Source organism: Trachurus trachurus, assembly GCF_905171665.1.
Source record: "Trachurus trachurus genome assembly, chromosome: 8".
In the NCBI taxonomy this organism is placed as follows: Eukaryota; Metazoa; Chordata; class Actinopteri; order Carangiformes; family Carangidae; genus Trachurus; species Trachurus trachurus.
In genome coordinates, this window is record NC_139905.1 from 16,122,346 (window position 1) to 16,145,613 (window position 23,268).

At 43.7% G+C, this 23,268-nt stretch overlaps 1 protein-coding gene across 4 annotated transcripts in view; it reads left to right on the plus strand.

Moving 5' to 3' along the window:
* The window catches only part of crebbpb (CREB binding lysine acetyltransferase b), a 40,859-nt gene that overhangs the window by 14,074 nt on the left and 3,517 nt on the right, over positions 1-23,268 (plus strand). The window contains exons 3-30 of one of the 4 annotated variants that reach the window (XM_083977326.1): positions 7,398-7,565; positions 8,667-8,919; positions 10,627-10,740; positions 11,916-12,167; positions 12,284-12,383; positions 13,109-13,246; positions 13,379-13,496; positions 13,602-13,776; positions 13,895-13,951; positions 14,206-14,321; positions 14,734-14,916; positions 15,060-15,605; positions 15,782-15,955; positions 16,141-16,336; positions 16,535-16,653; positions 16,764-17,003; positions 17,149-17,237; positions 18,273-18,353; positions 18,509-18,565; positions 18,674-18,751; positions 18,883-18,950; positions 19,061-19,211; positions 19,561-19,707; positions 19,821-19,934; positions 20,650-20,815; positions 22,118-22,285; positions 22,544-22,705; positions 22,956-23,237. In XM_083977326.1, the coding sequence (XP_083833452.1) occupies positions 7,398-7,565; positions 8,667-8,919; positions 10,627-10,740; positions 11,916-12,167; positions 12,284-12,383; positions 13,109-13,246; positions 13,379-13,496; positions 13,602-13,776; positions 13,895-13,951; positions 14,206-14,321; positions 14,734-14,916; positions 15,060-15,605; positions 15,782-15,955; positions 16,141-16,336; positions 16,535-16,653; positions 16,764-17,003; positions 17,149-17,237; positions 18,273-18,353; positions 18,509-18,565; positions 18,674-18,751; positions 18,883-18,950; positions 19,061-19,211; positions 19,561-19,707; positions 19,821-19,934; positions 20,650-20,815; positions 22,118-22,285; positions 22,544-22,705; positions 22,956-23,237 (4,512 nt within the window). The remainder of the gene's footprint in view (positions 1-7,397; positions 7,566-8,666; positions 8,920-10,626; positions 10,741-11,915; positions 12,168-12,283; positions 12,384-13,108; positions 13,247-13,378; positions 13,497-13,601; positions 13,777-13,894; positions 13,952-14,205; positions 14,322-14,733; positions 14,917-15,059; positions 15,606-15,781; positions 15,956-16,140; positions 16,337-16,534; positions 16,654-16,763; positions 17,004-17,148; positions 17,238-18,272; positions 18,354-18,508; positions 18,566-18,673; positions 18,752-18,882; positions 18,951-19,060; positions 19,212-19,560; positions 19,708-19,820; positions 19,935-20,649; positions 20,816-22,117; positions 22,286-22,543; positions 22,706-22,955; positions 23,238-23,268) is intronic. The other 3 variants (XM_083977327.1, XM_083977328.1, XM_083977329.1) reach the window with 3 other exon arrangements.

Here is a 23,268-nt window from a genome sequence, read left to right on the forward strand (position 1 = left end):
TAACTTGTTCTATTATGACCAACACAATATTTGATACAGGTGAATTGGTCTTTCTTGCCACTAGACTATTATGATGATATTAACTCTGATATGAATTACATCTTATTACTGTATTTAACTACTTAAATCACAGTAGCATACTGATTTATTGAACTCAGCCTGATGTAAACATTAATAAAACTTATTAACCTGTCACACAAGCAGCTCCATGTTGTCCCTGGTCAGGACAATCTGAGGACAGAGAGCTCTGAGGTTGAAGTTTATGAGTTTATATTAATGAAGGGTGCACTGTGAGACTGTGACCTGACCACACACAGCTGTTCTTGGCTCCACCGCGTCGAGCATTTAAAAAAAAAAAAAAAAAGCTCCACTAGCGACCCGGTTAAAACACAAGAGGACACACTGTACCGGCGCGGATCCGGTGTATTTACCAAAAGCTTGGTCACCGTGCTGAGGCACCTGGTCGGTGGAGCTGCAATTATATGGAGTTATACTTTCAAACTCTTCAGGCAGTGATCAGTGGCTGCAGCTGTTTGACTCACTGGTCTTTGGCATTTTAGCGATTGTACATGCCTTGGCTCAGTATACAACAGGTAACAGTTTTTTGTTGCCTCGCAGCCCATTTTAAACAGAGATCCCGCTATATTATGGACGCCACCAGTAACAGGCAAACAGCCAATCATTCAGCAGCTGTGTAGTTCGGTTGCAGCATCGTTGCCATGTGTGTTTGTTTACAACAGAGCAGCGTGTGGTGAGAAGCCAGGTGGAGAGTAGAGGCGGCCCACTATGTAGCAGAAACTGGCACCGGTAGTAATCCATGGTAGTACCCTCATGTAGAATTTCTGGTATGGTAGGAACCGTGACACTGTGGGGTTATCGTGGGTATCGTGCAACTCTACAACATGAATGTCTTTATTTTCACAGACTTTGAAGTGCTCAGAGCGAGACAAGTGTTTCCCCCTCTGTCTCTCAGAGTCTCGGGTCTTTGTGGTTTGACAGGAAACTAGGGCGAAACCAGCGATAGCTCTTGTTAGCATTATTTCATTAGGCGTGATAGACCACATGAAACAAACCTCTCCTTGCCTCCTGTACAGTGGCTGACTATTTTTTCACATCAAAATCTAATAGCTATATTAGATTTATTAGATTATATTTTCTCACATTATTACTCAAAATCTAATAGCTTGGTTTCAGTATTGCATCATCTATACACACAAACGTTGTTACACTATGTTATGAGTCCTTTGTATGTGTTGCTTATAGTTAAGGGATGTTCACCTTGTCTAGCTGTCATCAGAGAAACATGTTGCTGACATATAATAACTGATGTGTTGGCCTTTCTGTTGAGAGCAGCAGAAATATAACTGCCAACACGGTTCTCTAGCCATAATATAAATATAACTGAGCAAAAGATCTATTAAGACCATTGGAAATATATCACTGAAATGCACTTTAAAAAAAAATAATAGACCATCAGTACAATGATGACAAGGTTAAAATTGTACAGAAGCTATAGAGGAATGCACATAGTAAGTTGCTCGATCTCTTGTTGACTTGCTTGTTCCATGTTTTGACTCTGTCCACATCAGCCAAGATGAGCACCGGAGATGTGCTAGTGATGGAACCACAGCTTCAATTTAAAGCAGAAGTACACGATCCGGTCGTTTTGGCTAACTTCTTGTCAGCCGATGGAGTTAGCAGTCCCCGCCCTCGTCCCTACGTCACCACATTTACTTGCATCCCTTGGCTGCACACACAGAGAGGACCGCCCCTTTATGCCGTTCTCTCTCCTCATTGGATAAAGGTTGTAGGATACAAGGAAAGTTTTCTCCTCGGTGTACAGCAGAGCAGAGTGACTGACAGACCCGTGTTTCAGACCAAACACTCTATATAAGTGATGATTGCTGTCGGAAGATATAACTATTTAAGACTTATATTAACACAAACATTCCGCTTACTTCTGCTTTAAGATCACTTTCAAAGGAAAAATCATATAGAAATGTTCTTAATTATCTGTTTCATTGTATTATTATTATATTATTATTTTAATATTTATTTTATTAAGAGCAGATGTTAGACTTGATAGTAGCAAACCTTTTGAACTACAAATACAAGCTGGCATATGGCATTTGTCTGGGTTAGCTGGTCACAACACAGAACTACAGCCATTGAAAGCTGCTTTCCCACTAAAATTAGCGTCGCTAGTTTTTTAAACGTGCATCGACCTGCGAATATTCGGCCTATGGCTTCTTTCCCCACTAATCAAAAAACCCAAGTCTGATCTCCAGTTGGCAAGCTGCATGGCCGTTCACCTCCACAGCAGTGTGTCTGGCGACAGCGCAACAGAGAACAGCGACGTAAACGGTGAAAAGCAGCATGGAAGCTAGTGAGGCGGTGGTCGTCTTTCCTGTTTTGCACTTTTGTCTCCTCAAAATGATCGAAACGCAGTGCACGTTGAACAATTTTCGAGCCCTGATGGAAAGCAGGTAGGGATGCACATGAGTAACCATTTAACCGATAACAAGAACTTTGACCGATTAATTCTATTGTCAGAGTTGTTCGACGCTGCCGTCAGACGCCAATTGTTAGCGGGTTTAAACGGGGTTTTGAGCCACTGGGAAGGGGGCATAAGAACCCTTAGCTGTTGTGTCCATATGTTTCTATTATTTTGTTCACCCTAGTTGTATCGATGGGTTTAGCGTAAGTAACAGAAACATCTTATATAATGCAATACAACTCAACAGCACCATTCCAAGAAAAACTGCAGTTCGTCCAATGGCTGCTTCCAAAAGCAAGTCATTCACCTGAATATCCATCTGCTCCCATGTTAAAATGATCAACTTTACAGCAAAAATTAAAAAAAAGGAAATCTGGAGCTGATTTCCTTCTCCATAACAACAGTACAGTGTTTCTACATTCATTTAGGAGTGGCGGGCCGCCGACTGCTAGTGGAAAAGCAAAAAAAACGCCAAAAAAACTGAGTGTCTCAGTCCGCTGGGCTTATAAATAAACAACATTGATGATTATTATTGTAGCCCATAAGTTTAACAGGACATACCCCAATAATGTTGCAATCGCGGGGGGTATATGGGGGTATATATCAATGTCTTGCCTCCACACACAGCTCTCCTCTGGCCATTTCTTTAAGTAGCCATCTAGCGGTGCGGTTGTATATCGCAACCAACTCAGTCGTATTCTTTATGCTGCATTCACACGGAAATGGGCAGACGGACGACAGCTGCTGCACATAACGGGATGAACAAGCCTTACCTTAGCCACGTTTTACTGGCTTTCTCTCATCAACTGAAATGACATCTGGTTTGTTTGCCGACTGCCATCTGCCTGACTCCATGTGAATGCAGCATCAGTGTGACCTTCCATCCTTTCTCACACTACACCACCGTGATGGTTTTCAAACAGACGCCACCTCGATCGTTTCTCCCCCGAGCTGATCCCCGGTATCTCCGGTGAGTTTCTGTGGTTGCCTACGGTCACGCTGCCACTGAACGTAAAAGATGGTGGCACAACATGGCAGCCAGCACTGAGCTTACCAGCTCTATGTATATATGAATGACATGAATAGCTAATTCAAAGCTTACCGGAACACTTCAATTTGTTGATGTGGGTAATTGAAACACATACTTTTCAATTTTTGTGAATAGACAACAAGAGAAGTTACATGATGTCCCTTTAAATCCCTGAAAATACAAAAAACTTGGCTCTTTTTTTTTGTTCGGGTTCAGGCCAACAATTAATGCTAGTGAGCGTCGAGTTCGTGCTTGAACACCAGCCCTGTCTTGGATTTAAATTTTCAGGCCCATTGAGAACTGGAGCAAGGAGCTGGTTCAGAGATGCCCTTCTGAAACAAAACAAAAGCTGACAAACATCACACGTCCTGCAATGTGACTATTGCACATACGCACGTTGTGACGGCGATGCTCAAACGATATGCAGCCCTGATTCTGACAATCGTGAAAATATTGATTATTGCAGTCGATAATGTATCAGGGTAATGAGTGGTCTATCACTAGTATGAACCTCTTTGTCGGGTTTCTGCCAGTTTATACCATGCACCATGAGCAGATGTAGACCCTTTGTCGGGCCCATGCAACAGGGACTTTGGGATGGCTTGATTGGTAACCAAAGTGCAATAGTTGGAAAGTTCACCAGCAACAGCTATTGGTTCAAATGGAGCATTGGTCTTCCAACTGCAGCTAACAAGCACCCTGTCCTTTGTTATGCCATGAGAACAAGAACAGCCTCAAACTGTTTTGATTGCCTCCATGCCGATGACAGCTGTAGCTGAGATGTTTTTGGGATATCTTGTCCATGAGTCAAGGTGGTCTCTCAGAAACACCCTGCAGGAATTTTTTTTAAATTTGGTGCAAGTGTTCGCTTACACTCGCCTTGCCTCGGTTTAGGTCATTTTACATTACAACTAAGTACGTCCTCAGCATGGGCGAGGTCATCATAGCACGGCTGCTACTGTCGCACCGTCTTGCTCTATTTCGGTGGTCAGATCGGTGGTCGCTGTTGCAGGTGTGTTTTTAAAAATAGCGGATTTGATTCTTGTGTCGGATGTTGTGCTCGCGACTCCTCCACTGATGGCACTCTGGCCAATCAGTGGAAGGCGGACGGTTGACATCACGTTTTAGTATTGGCTTGGCTCACTTGAAACCTCGGCTGAGGTGTTACCAAAAAAGGTACCAGGTACTATCCCAAGTGGAAAAGCAAATTAAAAAAAAGTCAAGTCGAGACAAGTAGCGCTAGTGGAAAGGGGCATTAGACTTAACACAAATGTGTAACAGGGTAAAGCGATGAAGTGATGACATTTTATGGTCAGCTTCTCTGTGACATCATAATCTTCTGTGTTATTCAAAACTGTAACTCAGGAACAGAAGAGGAGATTGTCACTATATTTAATGTAACTTGACTGCTTGACAGATACATCTAACAGCAAGCTGGTAACTAGTTCTCTCTCTCTCCCACCATCCCTGGCTATGCCGTCTCTCTCTGGGCCTCCGGTGCTTGATAATGGAGCTGTAAATCACCTTTAGAGATGTGTGTGTTGTTTTTGAGCTGGGGTGGAGGGGCACAACAGAAGGGGGGGGGGGGGGGGGGGGGCATGCCAAGAGGAGGGGACAGACTGGAGGCTTCTTGTGCGACAGGGCCGTCTTTTAGCCTGGTGACACTCCTCTGTCATGAGCGCACATCATCAAGTGGGTGAGCCTGTGTGTGTGAGAGAGAGAGAGAGAGCGAGAGAGAGGAGGATGAGGCCGTGTGAATGGGAGGCAGGCAGCAGCCAAGCGCCTGAGTGTTTCTGTGCGACGGAGGGGGAGGGGCAGGCAGCAGTGCAGTGCTCTGCTCAGCTGTTGAGCAAGCTGGTCTTTCTTTCAGTGCGTCTCCTCCCGTTTCTCTCTCTCTCTCTCCCTCTCTGGGGCTGGGCTTGCTCTGTATCTCTGTCTGCCTGAGCTCTGCTGGCAGTGAGGGACCTCCGCGAAGCAAAGCAGGCTGCTGCTTTGGCCACAGCGGAGAGAGGCTGGCAGAAGCAACAGACAGATGCACGGCACGGCACGCTGAGGGATGTTAAGAGATGGGAATAAATGACTTTTAGCGGACCTAGCAGCAGGGAAGTTGACTATTCCTTCTCTGATGTAAATAATGAAATTTAAAAGGTGCATTTCTTCAGGTTTTTCAAACACTGTGTTGTTCATTTCTTTTTACTTGAAGCGATCAACTCAGTTTCAAGGGAGAAGTTTTATTTCTTGGCTTGACTGGAATAAATGAGAAGGTTGCTGACTGAGTGAATTTTAACCATTGGTCATCTGGTCATCTGGATGCCACGTGACTAAGTGCTGAAGTTAAACCACTGGTGTTTACAGGCAGTTCTTTTTGAACTACATCTTCAATTTCACACATTGACCGTACACAGTGCAGTCATGCATAAATTCTTGTCAACTGGTTTTGCACCGATCCGATACCCGGATCGGATATCGGCTCTGATATTGACTAATTAGCTGGATCGGATATCGGATGAATGAGGCCGATCCAGCATTCCGATCCAGTCATTTCTTTTTTATTAATATCATACACAGCAATACAGTTACAGCGATCTAGTATTATTTATTTCTTTTTGCTGCTAATGTACACTTTGTTATTTATTAAATAATATTAAGTACATTTATATCTGTGTTAATTTGTTACCTTTTTTTAACAAGGCTAAATGTTTATGTCAAGCCTGATGCCTTCACTCGCATGGCAATACGGTTCATTCATTCAACAGTAGTATCGGTATCGGAAAAAACTGGATCGGTGCATCTCTATTTTATACCCTTATTAAATAGCAGTCAAAAAAGAGGTGTCAGGAAATGAAGGGTAAGGTTGGGCGCCGTTTGAATTTTAGCGATTCCTGTTCCAATTCCGATTCCATGTTTCAATTCCGGTTCTTAACAATTCTCTATTCTGATTCTTTTAAGAGGCGGGGTCAAAAAAGTTTGCGTGGTCAACCGGTTTACGGCAATCTGCCGACTGCACACCAAAGACAAAGTGCCAATAAAAATTGTTAAGGAATCGTTTAGGGGGAATTGAAATTAAAACTTCTTAACGATTCTGGTGGAATTGAAATGTAAGAACCTGTTCCATTCGACTCTCGATTCCCAACCCTAATGAAGGGTGAGAAAGATTGGGAATTGAAACTGGAAACTGGAACTGGAAACCTAGCCAGTTTTAAGTTTTTCAATGCAGTCCTTCAATGTTGCTTTGACTGGAATTTAAGGCACCACTGATGAAGCCATGTTAGATGAAAAACATTTGGGGAATAAAGTGGTAGGGGTCTAGCCTAGAAATCTAGACGCACCCTAGCGGCAGCAAAAATATTTGCTCCGTAGGTGGGTCTAGAAACGAGCCATAGGAACTTTTTGAGTCTCGAACACCGATTGTGTTCACCAATCACAGCGCTCTATCTGTTTAGAGAGTCGTTGGGCGGGCTTAACGCCATGACGACGTACATTTTAATTGGCTTGTCAGGCTAAGTCGTCCTGCTCTTTGCTCTGATTGGTCGTAGCGCTACCCTATTGCGTACAGAGGCAGTTTGAAAGACAGCCTTCATCCCGCCCCTGGACTGAGCCGCGGTCTACCGGTCGTTGCCAGACTATACATTTTAATGATATGGTCTGGCTTGTCAGGCTAGTAGGGGTCAAGAGTCATGCTTAATTTCTGCTAACAATTTTAGTTGAATGTGGATTCTCAAAGTTAAAAGCTGCTCTGTAACCTTTTACACACAAAGAGTACTCTCTGTGCAGATGTAAAAAAAAAAAAAAGATATAAGATTGATCTGCTGTGATGGCATGCTGCAGGATACACTTCTGACCACCCTCTGTCCTGTCCGTTTACTATAGATGGGGATGTCAGGGGCTTCATTTGGCCAGCAGTATGGTCAGGCCGGAGTGCAGCAGATTGGGGCCGCGGGGGTCAACGCTCAACAACTCCAGAACAAGACAGCCCTTTCAAACAACCTGCCCCAATTCCCTGCTGAACTGAAGGGAGCTGGAAGTGTGCCAAACTTGGTGAGTGTAAAAAATGGTGGTGATGTTGTCCCATGTTGTGGGTTAATCGAGAAAAAACATTTATTCTTTGGGTTTATGTCTATCCACAATATCAATGTGTTGCACCTGGAAGTGAACGTAAAGTGCAGGAAATGGATATAAAAAAGTGCTTGTGATGCAGACAAAGTACAAGACTAAATCATGGATAATTTAATCAAAAGAACATAGAATAAATTGCAACGTACTACAAAAGATATCAAAAACATTAATCTCCTTACTCATTTTGGTAAATTTTTTTAATGGAATTTCCCAATGAACTGTTGTCCCCTTGAAAGAATACAACCCTGTGTTGAGTCACAGCCTATAATCCCATATAAGTCCATGTCCATTTAATGTGAAGACTTTATAACCAAAAATCAGAATATGGAAATACTCTGACCTCAATGGTTAACTATAATAAGGATGATGATATTGGTTGGTGGCTTTTCCACACAGCTGGTCAATTAAATGATAACGAAACCTGACATTTGACACGTTTGTTTGTCGATTGTGGGAGTTTGGCGAGGTACTGACCCATCCTCACCCCTCAAACAGGCCTCACACATAGTCGGCATAAAGCTTAAGATATTGCTGCAACCATTTATGGACAGTATTTCCTTTCTTTGAAGCAAAACCAAAAATGAAAATTGCACTAAGGGCAACATAATTGTTAAAAGCTGTTCACTCTGACATTGTTCGACTGTTGAGTACAGGATGAGATTCTCTCAAGGCACAAAATAAACAGATCTGTCTCAGTACTATGCAAATCTGCCTGAGGAACAGGAAATTGATTTTATAGAGTAGATTTCCTTGTTTACCTGTCCACTCAAATTTTCAATGAATTAAAAGAAAGTGTTATTTGATTTGTGTTTTCACAGCCTGTCTTCTTCTTTTCTCTGATGCAAATTTCTTTTTTTAAATTTTATTTCTACCTTATTACCACTTTTCTACATCAAGTCATTCTGATTTGTTATTTATATTTTTTCCTGCTTAACTGTAAAAGCTAAAAGTCTAAAACAAAGAAAGTCCATTATTCTCATTTGTGCCTAATCTGTGTGTGTATTCCCCCCCTCCTCTTTGCAGTCTCAGATGCAGCAACAAGTAGCGTCGGTGGGCATGGTTCCTGGGGCTGGAGGCGTGTCTGCCGGCCCAACAGCCGACCCCGAGAAGCGCAAACTCATTCAGCAGCAGCTGGTCCTGCTGCTCCATGCACATAAGTGCCAGCGGCGGGAGCAGGCCAACGGGGAGGTGAGGCAGTGCACGCTGCCCCACTGCCGCACCATGAAGAACGTTCTCAACCACATGACCCACTGCCAGGCCGGCAAGTCCTGCCAGGGTGAGTAAAAGCGAAGCGTGGGTCAAATCTAGCTTGGATCCAGATTTCTGACTCAACTGACTACTGTTTGTGACCTCATGGGGTTAAATCCATATTCCAATGCGCAAACTGTTGCCCCAGTGTTGATATTTTACTGCAATGTTGGTGGGTAATCATGCCATGACCAACTACGATCAGAGCTAGCCATGCTGAACCAGTTGCTTTACATAACACAGGAACACCACAGTGAAAATTACTAAGCAAAATTGTTTATTATTGTCAATATAGAAATTGATCTGTATTTGGCTGCAAATGATTAAAAAGGTGTCATGAAATGTGCGTCCTTAACAGTCAGTACGTTTACATGACACTTGAAAAAAACGAATTATTGCCTTAATCCGACTATAACTGGACAACTGAAGTGCATGTAAACACCTTAGTCCGACTGAAATCGGAGTTGGAGAACTCCAATTAGGACACCCAGATAATCCGATTGGAATTCGATTTTCTCCGTCATGTATACACCTTAGTCGGAGTATAACTGGACAATGCATGTGCGCATGCTCCACAACCGTAGAGACGGCACCAAGTGGAGCAGAGAAGCCGCCCGAACCCAGCAAAGTAAAGAAAAAAACCCAACGTCAGCGCCGATTCAATGCATTTCACACAGCGGGACCAGCCAGAGTGTTTTATTTTATTTTTTTAATGAGAGAGAGAGATGAAAAAAGGAAGCCCGTATCCTATTCTCAGCGCGAATCCGGCCCAGACTGACGCGTCTGGTCGGGAACTGCAGTTGAGAATTTATTATTAAGCTTACTAAGTTGTTCATATTCAGTTTTTTTACGAGGTGACAGAAAAGTCAACAGGACAGGGGGGCGTATTAACCCGCTGAAACAACGGGTGACGCCGCATGAGGGGGCGCGGACCCCGTCAGTTATTCGATTTTCTCAGTTGCATGTAAATTGAGACAAGGACAGAAGTCCGACTTGAGCCAAAATCGAATTTTGAGCATAGCTCGATTAAGCTCTGCATGTAAACGTACTGAGTGATGAACCATATTACTTGGTCGTTGACCAACAAGGCTGATAGCTCAAGAGGAGTTACTGATTTAAAAAACAAAGAAAACATCTTAGTACACTTACAACACTCTATTTAACCATTGTTTTAAAATAACATTTAGAGTCTGTGCTGTTTAATTACTGGAGTCGTTATGGGCAATGTAAAGCAGCAAGCTCTGGCTGGCTCCGGTGTTTTATTGCTGGAGTTGATCCACTCCACACCCTAGACCTGCTAAGGCCCACATGCCTCAGCGACTGACAACATCAGCAAACATAAATTTGATCTCTTTAAAACTGTCTTATACCTCATAATGTGGATCTACCCTGATGGAGCTCACCCAAGGTTTCTGACCTTTGAACTCTAGTGTTTTTTACTGTTTAAACTCTTACAGTAAATGCCAAGATGTGTTTATGGCTTTACAATGTGTGGATCAATTGCTTTCGCATTGCTGTTTGCACATTGTACTATGCACTGGTGCTTTCGTTTCCCTCTGCTGTATTTTAACTTGAAACGGTGCCAGGTTTGATCACAATATTAAACCGTTTCATTGCCCAAATCTTTCACTGGTGAGTCAATCTCAGTTTAACTCGTGTTCACTATAGTGATGATGATGATGATCTACGAGTTCAGTTTGATTTCACAACTCATCTCTCTCTTGATTCTCTCCAGTGGCTCACTGTGCATCGTCCAGACAGATCATCTCCCACTGGAAGAACTGTACGCGGCACGACTGTCCGGTCTGCCTGCCTTTGAAGAATGCAAGTGACAAGAGGAACCAGCAGCGTGAGTGACTCCGACAGTTCCTCTTCTCTCGTCTTCTTCATATTTGACACCGTTTAAACATATATGTGGCTGCAATAAAAGTAAACACAGGCCCCATAATACTATCACTCAAGATGTGCACTTAAATATGCTCACAGTCAATTTTGGTAGAAAGCCACAAGGAAAACCAAGAGAACTGTTCAACTAGGCAGCTGTCACTCAGCAGCGCAGCTCCAGTCAGTGCATGTGTAGTATGAAGTGGTGCCACCTGCAGGTCGTGTTTCTGCGCCGCAGCTCTGTGCTGGCTCGTTGACTGCGAGAGCTCGAACAGCAAGAGGATTCCTCTAGAAAGGCTGGGCCTGTAATGTGACACCCAGGGGAGGGGCGGCTGTGGCTCAGCTATCAGTGGGGGCAGGGTCTTGGGACTGCACTCTCTCTGATTGGTTAAAAGGCTCTATGAGAGGTTTAAATCCCCCACAGAGGCAGCGTGCTTCCTGTCAGCAATCAACACAGCAGGGAGCAGTGGCAGGGATTTTAGATAGGGCCTCAACATAATGATCTTTTTTTCTTTACACAGAAAACAGTTATACAGCTTTTATTATGGATCATTTTTTATCATTTTGAAAATATATTCTTACTCCTGATGTCAGTTTCTTAAACATAATTATTTGGATTTAATAATTTACATACACATAGGTTTTGTTACCAGAAGCTGCTGTTCTGCTATTATACAGGGTTCCTACACAAGTATGGAAAAGTATCTAATTAGATTTTATACATTTCCAGGTCTGGAAAAGTATGGAAAATGTAAACTATTGTATGGAAATATATTTATTTTAATACTTATCTGGGTTTGGTCTTATGTGAAATTATTTGTGTTAATTATTTTGTATGCGCTATTACCTTAAATCTCCGGGAGATTATTTGGTGACATAATGGCATACAAATTCAGAATTATGAAAACAAATGATTAATTGCATAATTTATTTATACGATATGCATCTAATTACTCAAATGTCACAAATTATTTGAATTTTTTTAACCAAGAAATCTGGAAATTAGGGTCTGGAAAAACTTTGGAATTTTGAAATGTCCAATGTGTAGGAATCCTGTATTATTCATCATCAAATGTGTTGTTTTGCTGTTTGTCCCTTTTAAAAATTTTTTTTTTTTTTTAATTTGTCTTCTCTCTCCAGCCATGCTGGGCTCCCCTGGGGCTAGTTTGCAGAGCGCTATCAGCACGGTCGGACCTGGCCAGCCTAGCGCCACAGCCATCAACAGTGCCGCCTCGCACATCGACCCCAGCTCCATGCAGAGGGCCTACGCCGCCCTGGGCCTCCCGTATGGGAACCATTCCCCTGCTCAGGTGCCGGGACAAGGCCAGGGTCCAGCTCAGCAAAACCCCCAGGGCCCCCAGCACCAGCAACTGCGAAATATGAACCCACTAGGTGAGGAATTTATTAGACTTCAGTGGCATTTTACAGGCTTGTGTACAAGTGATAACAATACGGCAAATCTGTTGCTAATCCATTTTCTTGTAAATCCTTGTAAATGATGTGTGCAGGCACTAATCAGATGAACCAGATGGCAGGAGGCATGGGTGTCCCCTCTTCAGACCAGACTGGCATGCACTCCGACTCCTCTCTAGCCTCGACACTCAACAAGTGAGCCTTTTCATCCCTTTTATCATTTTATTTACAGTTTTTTACTTAACAAAACACGCCACATGTATTGTGGACAGTGTTAACTGAAAAACAGTCAAACTTAGAAGAAAATAGAGGAAAACAAGGGGAAAAAACACTTCCAGACAGACAATTCACATAAACAGACTTACAGAGAAGTTGCAGTTGCAAGTTGCAAGTTGCAGTGACTCCTTGCAAGCAGGGTAAAGTACCTTGTGAAAGGTTGAATCACACCTACTCCACTACCTTACAGGTTAAGGTCACAATATATGTGGGTTGATGTGACACTTTGCTAGGAAGGTTTGTGCAGGCGCAGTCTTTCCTTTTGAATAGTGATCTCATCCTTCAAACATGCACAAAACCAAACATTCGCAGCCTGTAATTTGGCCGCGCTTCCCAAGAAATGTATGCGTCTACAGTCAGCGTCATCTTCGGATGTTGGAGTCATTTAACATATAGAATGTGAATAAGTTCATATAATGAGTCCTATGGCTGCTCATTTCTTTTCTCAGCAGTGCTCCCATCTCCCATCGCCCGTGATCTGAATCTTAATGTAGAAGTGTATTCAAGTTTAGCATCTGGTGGACAGGTTTTAAAACAATGCACATGCACTAATTTACGTTCAAATGGTTATTTATTTAAGCTTTTGGGTAATGATCAATAATCAGTATTTTGAACTTGAGTAACCTACCTTCTCTGCTCCACAGTCAGCTGATGCCAGATGGGTCAGTAGCAGGAGGCATGGGAAACCTGCCCGCTGCCACCCCGCTCTCTGCTTCAGGGGTAAGGAAGGCCTGGCATGAACACGTCACTCAGGACCTGCGCACCCACCTGGTGCACAAACTGTAAGTTCAACAATACAGCCAATGTCTTATAAGTATTCAAATTCTGCCACATGCAAATAGAGTAAAACTTGGTGCACAAGGTTGTTTTTGAGTTTTGAGGGCTTTTTTTTCTTTTCTTCTCTTAATCTTCAGAGTACAAGCCATATTCCCCACCCCAGACCCTGCAGCACTGAAGGACCGACGAATGGAGAACCTTGTGGCTTACGCACGCAAGGTTGAGGGTGACATGTATGAGTCAGCTAACAGCAGGGTAACTAATATAATACACACTTCACACCGTGAATCTTGACCAGATCCAGAGAGTAAGAGGACATTTCTGAAATGATAATGACTGTATCTCTCCTCCTCTCACTAGGATGAGTACTACCACTTCCTGGCAGAGAAAATCTACAAGATCCAGAAGGAACTGGAGGAGAAGAGGCGCTCGCGGCTGCAGAAACACCCTGGCATGGTGGGCACAGCTGGACCTCAGCAGCCTGGTATGGGTCAGCCCAACGCCATGGGCCCAGGACAGGCTGTCCGACCTCCCAGTACGTGCCACAACTTCTTACACTCTTGTTCTCAAGTAATCATACATTATGACTAAAATTATGCTGTTTATGGATATGTCTGAAACTGAGAGCACCGTTCTGTCATGTCCTCTCATAGATGGACCTGTGCCTATGCCCAACATGCCAAATCAGATGATTAACCGTATGCCCCAAGGTTTGTGTTCACTCTTCGCACTTCATATGCCCCGTCTCAGCTAACGTCCTAGTATTCCTTTACTTTACCTTTTAAACGTTGTTCCTTGTGTACGCCTGGTTGTTTAACCACTTAAATACATTAATCAGAACTCTGATGTTGGAGTAAGCTGCTTTGGTCTCTGTGCCTGCCCACTAGGACACACAATATTGAATTACAACAACTCCCAAGAATAATAACCAGGTACATAATTGTGTGTGTATCTGTCCCCACAGGAATCGGTCAATTTAACCCAATGGCAATGCAGAACGCGCAGATGTCTCAGGCACCAATGGGAGCACATGCTCCCTCCCCCATGAACCATCCACAGCACATGAGCTCCGTCCCACAGGTTCGACCTTTGTGCTGTGTTTTTCTTTTGTCTATTTTTTTTGTGAAACTAAGTCTTTTTATTCTGTAATTTCTCTGATGACGGTTTTTCAGTCAAACTTGCTCCTCTTGGAGCCATTTCTCAGTTTTTATTACCACGTTTGTCTTGTTCTTAGTTGGTCTAAGGCTAAAGGTCTCTGGTGTTATTTACAAAGAAATAATATGCTCAATGCAGACTACATCTGCTACACGTTGTATTGCATTTAGTAGACATCAGTTTTCATTGAGCACATTATTTCTTTGTAAATAACACCAGAGACCTTCGTCAGACTGATGTAGTGGTAGTAAGCATCTTTGCACCATTTGATTCACTTTTAGTTCACTTGGTATGCATTGGATGCCTTTTTTGTGATGATTTCAACTCTGTTTTCCAGATGGGCATGTCCCCATCAAGGATGCCTCAGAATCAAGCAATGATGGGTGGTCACGCGAACAACATGGTTGCTCAGCCAGCCAACCAGGGCCAGTTCCTGCCACAGGGCCAGTTTCCTGTAGGTGGAGCCATGAATGTGAACGTAGGCATGGGTCAGCCTATAACACAGGCTGCTGTCACACAGGTGAGAATACTTGCGCTGCATACATTTCGTAAAGCTCCTAACCTGCTCATTAGTCTTTGCATCACATGCAAGTATGAGCGTGTGGGGCTGCTGTATGAATGGTGTGCTTCGGTGTGCTAACCTGGCATCCGTCTTTGTTCCAGCAGCCGCAGAACTCTAACCTCCCTTTGAATGCACTGGGATCCCTCGGCCCCCAGATGCCCTGTGGCCCCGTAGCCCAGCCCAACCTGGGTGCCACCCCTCCACCCAATGCCTCTGCCAATCTGCAGCAGCAGCAACAACAGCAGCAGCAGCAACAACAACAGCAGCAGCAACAACAACAACAACAACAGCAGCAGCAACAACAACAACAACAACAGCAGCAGCAACAACAACAACAACAACAGCAGCAGCAACAGCAGCAGCAGCAGCAACAGCAGCAGCAGCAGCAGCAGCAGCAGCAGCAGCAGCAGCAGCAGCAGCAGCAGCACCACGTACCTGCAGCTCCACCGCGGCCATCAACCCCCGCCTCCACGGGCGGCCCCTCCTCCACCCCGACCCACATACCCAGCAGCCACGCTGGTCCCCCCTCCGCCGTCGGCACGCCCCCTGACCGATCCCAGCCACACACTCCCCTGCAGCCCCCACCTGAGCCCCCCAGCCAGATGCAGCAGCCCACCTCAGTGCAGCCACAGCACCCCAGTACACCGGTGAGCCGCTGCAGCTCTTGTGTCACTTACGTCTCTGCCACCCTCTGGCAGGGAGGATTACTGACAGTTTATTCTTACCTGATCATCTTCGATCCCATTGTAGTTGGTATGACTTTATTTGTAAATGATCAGTATTGTGATCATGGGAATGTTCTTTTTTTCCTTTCTCCTTTCAGTTGTCCCAGGCAGCAGCCAGTATAGATAACAGAGTGCCCACCCCAGGCTCTGTGGCTGAGCTGAGCACCCAGCCAACCCTTCCTGATGTCGGCAGCACTGAAGCCAAACCCGAAGTAAAAGATGAAGAAGATGACAGCAAGTCTGGGAAGAAGCAGACTGGTGGAAAAATGGAGGTAAGCACGTCATTTTACAAGGTTATTTTATACTAATTAGGGTAAGAAAGGCAGTGTGCTACCAGTTCTGCTCACATTTCACGTGCAGAAAACAGGACTCTCGGTTTTTCATTCTACTTGGAGGTGTAACACTTTTCCTATTGAAAATGTATTAAATACTTGGTTGTTCATGTATGTTAACGTAGCAGGACGATGAAACCAAACCTCCAGTGGTGAAGAAGGAGGAGCCAGATGCAGCAGAGCCAAAGCAGGAACCAATGGAAACTGAGGAGAAGAAGCCGGAGAAGAAGCCGGAGATGAAGACAGAGATGAAGACAGAACCCAAAGAAGAGGAGGACAGCGGCGCATCGGCCGCTTCTGCCACACAGAACCGCAAAAAAAGTAAAAACAAACATCCCATCTGTTCATACTGAATGAGTAATAATATATTATGATATCATATTTTGAGATACAAAGAATTTAAATATCTATCTATGTTATAGTATTTATTTTTCATTGATTAAGTCATCAATGTATAGTTTGTGGTCTCAGTTGCACAGTTCTGTTTGGGTTCTTGCAACACTGTTATTATCTTCGCAGTTTTCAAGCCAGAGGAGCTGAGACAAGCCCTGATGCCGACACTTGAGGCCCTCTACAGGCAAGACCCAGAGTCACTGCCGTTCAGACAACCTGTAGACCCCATGCTACTGGGCATCCCTGTGAGTGTCCAAACAATAAACACATATTCATATCAACACACGTTTTTTTATTTCAGTGTTTCCAGACCAACCAAAAAAAAAAAAACACTGTTGTCTCCCTTGCTCTACAGGACTACTTTGACATTGTGAAGAATCCCATAGACTTATCCACGATCAAGCGTAAGCTGGATACGGGTCAGTACCAGGAGCCGTGGCAGTACGTGGACGACGTGTGGCTCATGTTCAACAACGCTTGGCTGTACAACCGTAAAACGTCCCGCGTCTACAAGTACTGCACCAAACTGGCAGAAGTGTTCGAGGCGGAGATAGACCCCGTCATGCAGGGCCTGGGCTACTGCTGCGGCAGGAAGGTGAGACGACACAGGAGGGAAACTGAACAGAAAGCCACTTAACTCAGTTTGCATCATCTTTACCTGTATTTGGCTGTTTGTGTTGAGTCGCAACCTGATTGTCGCAGCCACGCGGTTTCTTAATGTGCATCTGTTGTTTCCACAGTACGAATTCTCGCCCCAGACGCTGTGTTGCTACGGCAAACAGTTGTGTACCATCTCCAGGGATGGCACCTACTACAGCTACCAGAACAGGTAAAAAAAAAAAGTGCATGTTGACTCTGCTAAAGGGTAGGGAAGGGTAAAAAATGTGAGGGGTGGGCAATTTAGAGAAGCTGTGCAACTGCATCCTCTGAGATAAAACATGGCCGGAGATACCACTTCATCGACAGCCTTCACCTGACCACAGACCTGTAAGGACTCCCTCCACACGGTCTTTCCTTCACAGGGGTGTCACAGACATCACTCTTGAGTTCTATGTTGTGGCCAAGCAGAATGTGCATGATCGGGTTTGGTGTTGTCCTCACACATCTGCCCAAGAACCAGCACCGAAGCTCCCCCTGCAGTGCAGACAGTGCTACTGCATCTTTATATCATTCCAATGCAACACCATTCAATTATTGCAGATAGACGCTACTAAATACTGTGAGGATTCCCAATTTAAAATTCAAGACGTCAAAAAAAGTCATTTCATGATAATTTAATTGTTTCCTCATTGTGTAAGAAGCCCTAAACAGGGATTTAACACTCAATACCATAACGATCAGTGTTAAAATAGACTTTATTCCAAATAAAGCAACTGATGTAGTCACTTCCTCCAAAAGTACTGTACATTTGTATTTGTTGAAGCACCCATCCTGTCTCCTTTGGCATGACCATATCATTTCATTCACCAGCTCCTAATGCATGTTGCTGAAATTATATAGGAAGTGAATTTGTTTTGTTGTTGTCATATTCCAGCATGCAGTTAGTTGGTGTTGTAGTTTGTCCCTGACATTTATTTACCGTCATTAACATAGAATTTTAGCATGTTTACCCCGTTTCTATTTCACTTTGAATGAGAGTGGCTGGATCATGACCATTTCATCTGTGACTAACATGTACCTCTGCCTGTGTGTGTGTGTGTGTGTGTGTGTGTGTGTTTGTGTCCATCCGTCTGTCCACTGCCCGTGCGCCTCCTCGGTTGTTGCCCCGTTCACTCTACATTCTACCACCCGTACGCCGGTTTGCCTGTGCTGCTACTGTGTGTGCTGGCTGCAGTTCACCCAAATATGGCCTTATTGCCGACAGGTATCACTTCTGTGAGAAGTGCTTCAACGAGATCCAGGGCAACAGTGTGACCCTGGGGGACGACCCGGCACAGCCACAGACGTAAGTTACCCAGGCCTGGGTGGCTGATGCTACCTGGTGATCATCTTGCGAGATTATCAGGCTGTTCAGTCTCTGAACTCATTCTGTGGAAAGGAATTTCAATGTCAGGAGCAAACATGAACCCGGTTGTCTTTTTATGTGTTTCTTTCACGCAGCATGATATTAAAAGATCAGTTTGAAAAGAAGAAAAACGACATGTTGGACCCTGAGCCGTGAGTACTGTCTGGGCAGAAGCTTTAGTTTGACTCTTTTTTTTGTTACGGCAGCGATGCTTTTTGTAAGGAAAGCACAGAGGAAAAAGCAACTGTTTGTCCTTGCAGGTTTATTGAATGTAAAGACTGTGGACGAAAGATGCATCAGATCTGCGCCCTACACTATGATGTCATTTGGCCATCAGGGTAAGTCTCACTGTAACCGTCCATTAAGCACGGACAGTCCATGATTAACCTGAACATGATTCTTACTACCAGTTTTTGCTAGAGTTTCTTTTTGGTGATACTAAAGAACATCTTGATCTTTCAATCTCTAGCTTTATCTGTGACAACTGTCTGAAGAAGTCTGGCAAAGCAAGAAAAGAGAACAAGTTTTCAGCCAAACGTAAGTTACCTTTACTGGTAAAACACCAGTTCCATCCTTGTCCTATATTTTATCATGGTAAAGTGTAGATATTTAGAGAATAACCTTGTATGTAATTGTGCTTTTTAAAGGTTTGCAGTCTACAAGGTTGGGGACATACATTGAGGACAGAGTGAATAAGTACTTGAAAAGGCAGAACCACCCTGAGGCTGGAGAGGTGTTTGTGCGGGTGGTGGCCAGCTCAGACAAAAATGTGGAAATTAAGCCTGGCATGAAGTCAAGGTAAGGTTCTCAAGCGCTGATGAAGTGTCTCTCCTGATTTACAAAATCATTTGCTAAATGTTTTAATTGAATAACATGATAGTTTTTGGTGTGTGCCAACTTTTGTCACTGGGGAACAAACAAACATATGAGTTAGTATTGGGATTGGCAATGGTCCTGGTTTGTAAATGTTGAGTATGTAATGTGCCATGAATTCCATGTGCTCTTCAGTGGATGGAGATAGACTGTGTTTATCTTTCTCTCTTCCAAACTAACTAGTGCATAAACAGCATAAATATGAAAGTGCTCTATCTTTTTATCTTTACTTTAGTCTCGCTGTAACTCTACGTGTGCTTCTGTATTTCCACAGGTTTGTAGACTCAGGCGAGATGGTGGAGACCTTCCCTTACAGAACCAAAGCACTTTTTGCGTTTGAGGAAATAGACGGGGTGGACGTTTGTTTCTTTGGCATGCACGTCCAGGAGTACGGGTCAGAGTGCCCCTTTCCAAATACCAGGTAAAATCACAGTAAATAACACCACTTTTTCAGTTTCCTCTCAGTTGAATGTATTTGTGTGTGCGTTTGTCTTTGATTTGTGTTTAATCAGATTCTTCACTTTTGTCTTGCAGACGGGTTTACATATCATACCTTGACAGTATTCACTTCTTCAAACCACGTCTGCTCAGGACTGCAGTGTACCATGAGATCTTAATAGGCTACCTGGAGTATGTGAAGAGACTGGGGTGGGTGAAGAATAACTTTACTCTATGTAGTATTTTCCATTTTTCTCAGTATTGCCAGGATCAGTCTACATGAATTCAGGCCGATTCTCACACGATTTTGTTGTGGCCAACAAATTTCCAGCTGTCAGGCTCGACATCCCAACGGAAAGTCGAGCATGTTAGAATTTTTTTAATTTCTCCGCCTAGTTTCCACCACCTACAACGTGAACCTTGAAGTTGACCAATAGGATGACAGAGCGCTCTGATGCATTGTTTACACAGAGTGAAGGTATGTTAGCTCGCTCCATGTGCGCAATATAAGTTAATGGTTTTGAAGTGTAGGCATTCGTTAACGTACCTCATGTTCCCTCTGAGGGACAGACGGTCATACTGTCCTCTTCATCAGACCCAGGAATGGCTCCACAATTGTTTTTTCTTCCTTTTCTTTTGCATCACACACACAAATAGATCCATGCACACACAGTGATACAGTATCCATGATTGACAGTTTGTTGTGACGCCTTGTGGACAATGATTTGCCGGAATCATACTTGTAGTATTTGCCAGTCTCGGCACGGCAAGAATTTATTCCAGTGTGAATGTTTAATCTGAAAAGGTGACCGATCGTGAAAGACCAATAAAATTGTGTGGTCTGATCCTGGCATAAATGAAACAGTTCTACATCATGTGTTGCTCCTGCGAGTGCAACGTGGCTGATACCTTTCCTATCCATCAGGTACGTGATGGGTCACATCTGGGCCTGCCCACCGAGTGAGGGAGATGACTACATTTTCCACTGCCACCCTCCCGACCAGAAGATCCCCAAGCCCAAGCGGCTTCAAGAGTGGTACAGAAAGATGCTGGACAAGGCTTTTGCTGAGAGGATCCTACACGATTACAAGGTTAGAAAACATCTCACAATAATCACACCTTGTGACCACAACAGGACTTGGAGTATCTCAAGATCTCATCTGTTATGATTTACTATTTTGCAGTCAAATTGAAAGGTTATGGAATATTGCGGCATTGATAATACCTGTTTACCTACCTATTAAAAAAGTAATGATTTCGAATAATCTAAGTGATCAATATATGAAATATTTTAGTTATAATGTTATACATGTGGTGTAGTCTTTCAGATAAAATATATCAGGATATAAAAACCCTTCAGCTATTGAGTGTGATTATGAACCCCACATTAAAGCTGTCCATATTGCTAACACCTGTTTATAAGCTATTGAAAAAATGCAAATTAACTTTAATTTTGTTTCCTGTTATTGTAAAATATGGGAACAGTAACTACTAGAGATAGATGAATATGAACATAGATATCTGTTTAGATTAATATTTATATTACAATCAAGTAGGATTTTCATCTTGTTTTTTTTTCTCAGATATGTTTATTGAGTTGTTTCCTTTTTTACATTAACATAATAACCACAGCAACAAGACAACATAACACTGATCTAGATGGGTCCATATACATCTCGCATACACCTCACCAGTACAATGAATAGGAAACAGCCAACATCAACCCCCCTTAGAAAAACTAGAAAGATAATAAAATTAAAAATTAACACACCTCAAATCCCAATTCTGAGAGTTTCAAATGACAAGGTTGCAAGTTCAGTGTTATGAACAAGACACAAGGGAAAGAGCCTCCATCCTCGAGTGTTATCCAGAGACAACACTCAAAAGCACTGAAGCCACTGTAGAGTTGGAAAAGTGGAGGTATGGAGTCCAAATGTCCATAAACTGTCCCTCTGAAGAGTGAAGCAGGCAGTTCAGATACTTGAGGGGAAAAGTTTCCATAATTATCATATGTCGGTTTTATTTTTTAGGGGGTTTGTCACTCATCCAGGACAAAAACATGTTCTTTCTTGCTGCATGTGTGAGAATATTACACACTCTGGTGGCATTCGCATCCACAATAGCATCTTGACTGATGTAACCCAAGATAAAGGAGAGAGGGTCCATGTGCCCCCATATATTTCCCAGATCTTGCAGGACATCCATCCAGTATGCTTGAATTTTAGGACAAGACCAGATGTTGTTTTGGATTTTTATTGGGGATCTCAGTGGGCCAAAATTATCTCATGTTTACTTTTGTTGTTAAAAAGCAGTAAAAATTGAATGTCCCGACATTCCCATTAGAAACTTAAGAGCTATATCACCTGACGGGAGGTTTGTGTGTCTGTGTTCAGGACATTTTCAAGCAGGCAACAGAAGACAGGCTGACGAGTGCCTATGAGTTGCCATACTTTGAGGGCGACTTTTGGCCTAATGTGCTTGAGGAGAGCATCAAGGAGCTGGAGCAAGAGGAGGAGGAGAGGAAGAAGGAGGAGAACACGGCCTCCACGGAGACACCAGAGGTGAGTGAGATGGATAGGTGTTCTGAGCGTTTTGAAATAGGATTTCCAAAGAGGAACGCCGTCGTTTGGCCAAAATCAACAGCCTGATGTGTAAGCCTCTGTCTCACCCCATATTTTTATCATCCTCAAGTTCTCATTATATAAAAGCTTTCAGTGGCCACTCAGGCATTGTATAACCACTCAGCTTAATTGCATAACCTCATCTTGCCTGTTGTGCAATATTTGCTTGTCTGAACGTTTGTGTCTGTGTATTTCAAGGGAGCCCCAACTGACAGCAAGAATGCCAAAAAGAAGAATAACAAGAAAACCAACAAAAACAAGAGCAGCGTCAGCCGAGCCAATAAGAAAAAGCCTGGGATGCCGAATGTAGCCAATGATCTGTCCCAGAAGCTCTACGCCACGATGGAGAAGCATAAGGAGGTGGGAAAACCTGCTAGCAGTCTATTCATCATGAGTGATGTCCAGTTGTACTAAATAAATTATTTTTCTCATTGCACAATTCTTCCAACACGTCCTCATGGGGCATAAGACTCATGAGGACACAAACACACAATAGTTTGTAGGACTAAATGCTTAGATCCCATGTAAGGGATTGTCACCAACATTACATGGACTGAGCTGGGAACTTTGGCTCTACAAATAAAACATTTCTCCTCCCTTCTGCTGCCAGGTATTTTTTGTAATCCACCTCCATTCTGGGCCAGTCGTCAACACCCTGCCACCCATCATGGACCCCGACCCCATGCTAACCTGTGACCTAATGGACGGCCGTGATGCCTTTCTGACGCTGGCCAGGGACAAGCACTGGGAGTTCAGCTCTCTGAGAAGATGCAAATGGAGCACGATGTGCATGTTGGTGGAGCTGCACAACCAGGGCCAGGACCGCTTTGTGTACACGTGCAACGAGTGCAAGCACCACGTGGAGACTCGCTGGCACTGCACCGTCTGTGAGGTAAGAAACAGTGGGAACTGTGCGAAAATGT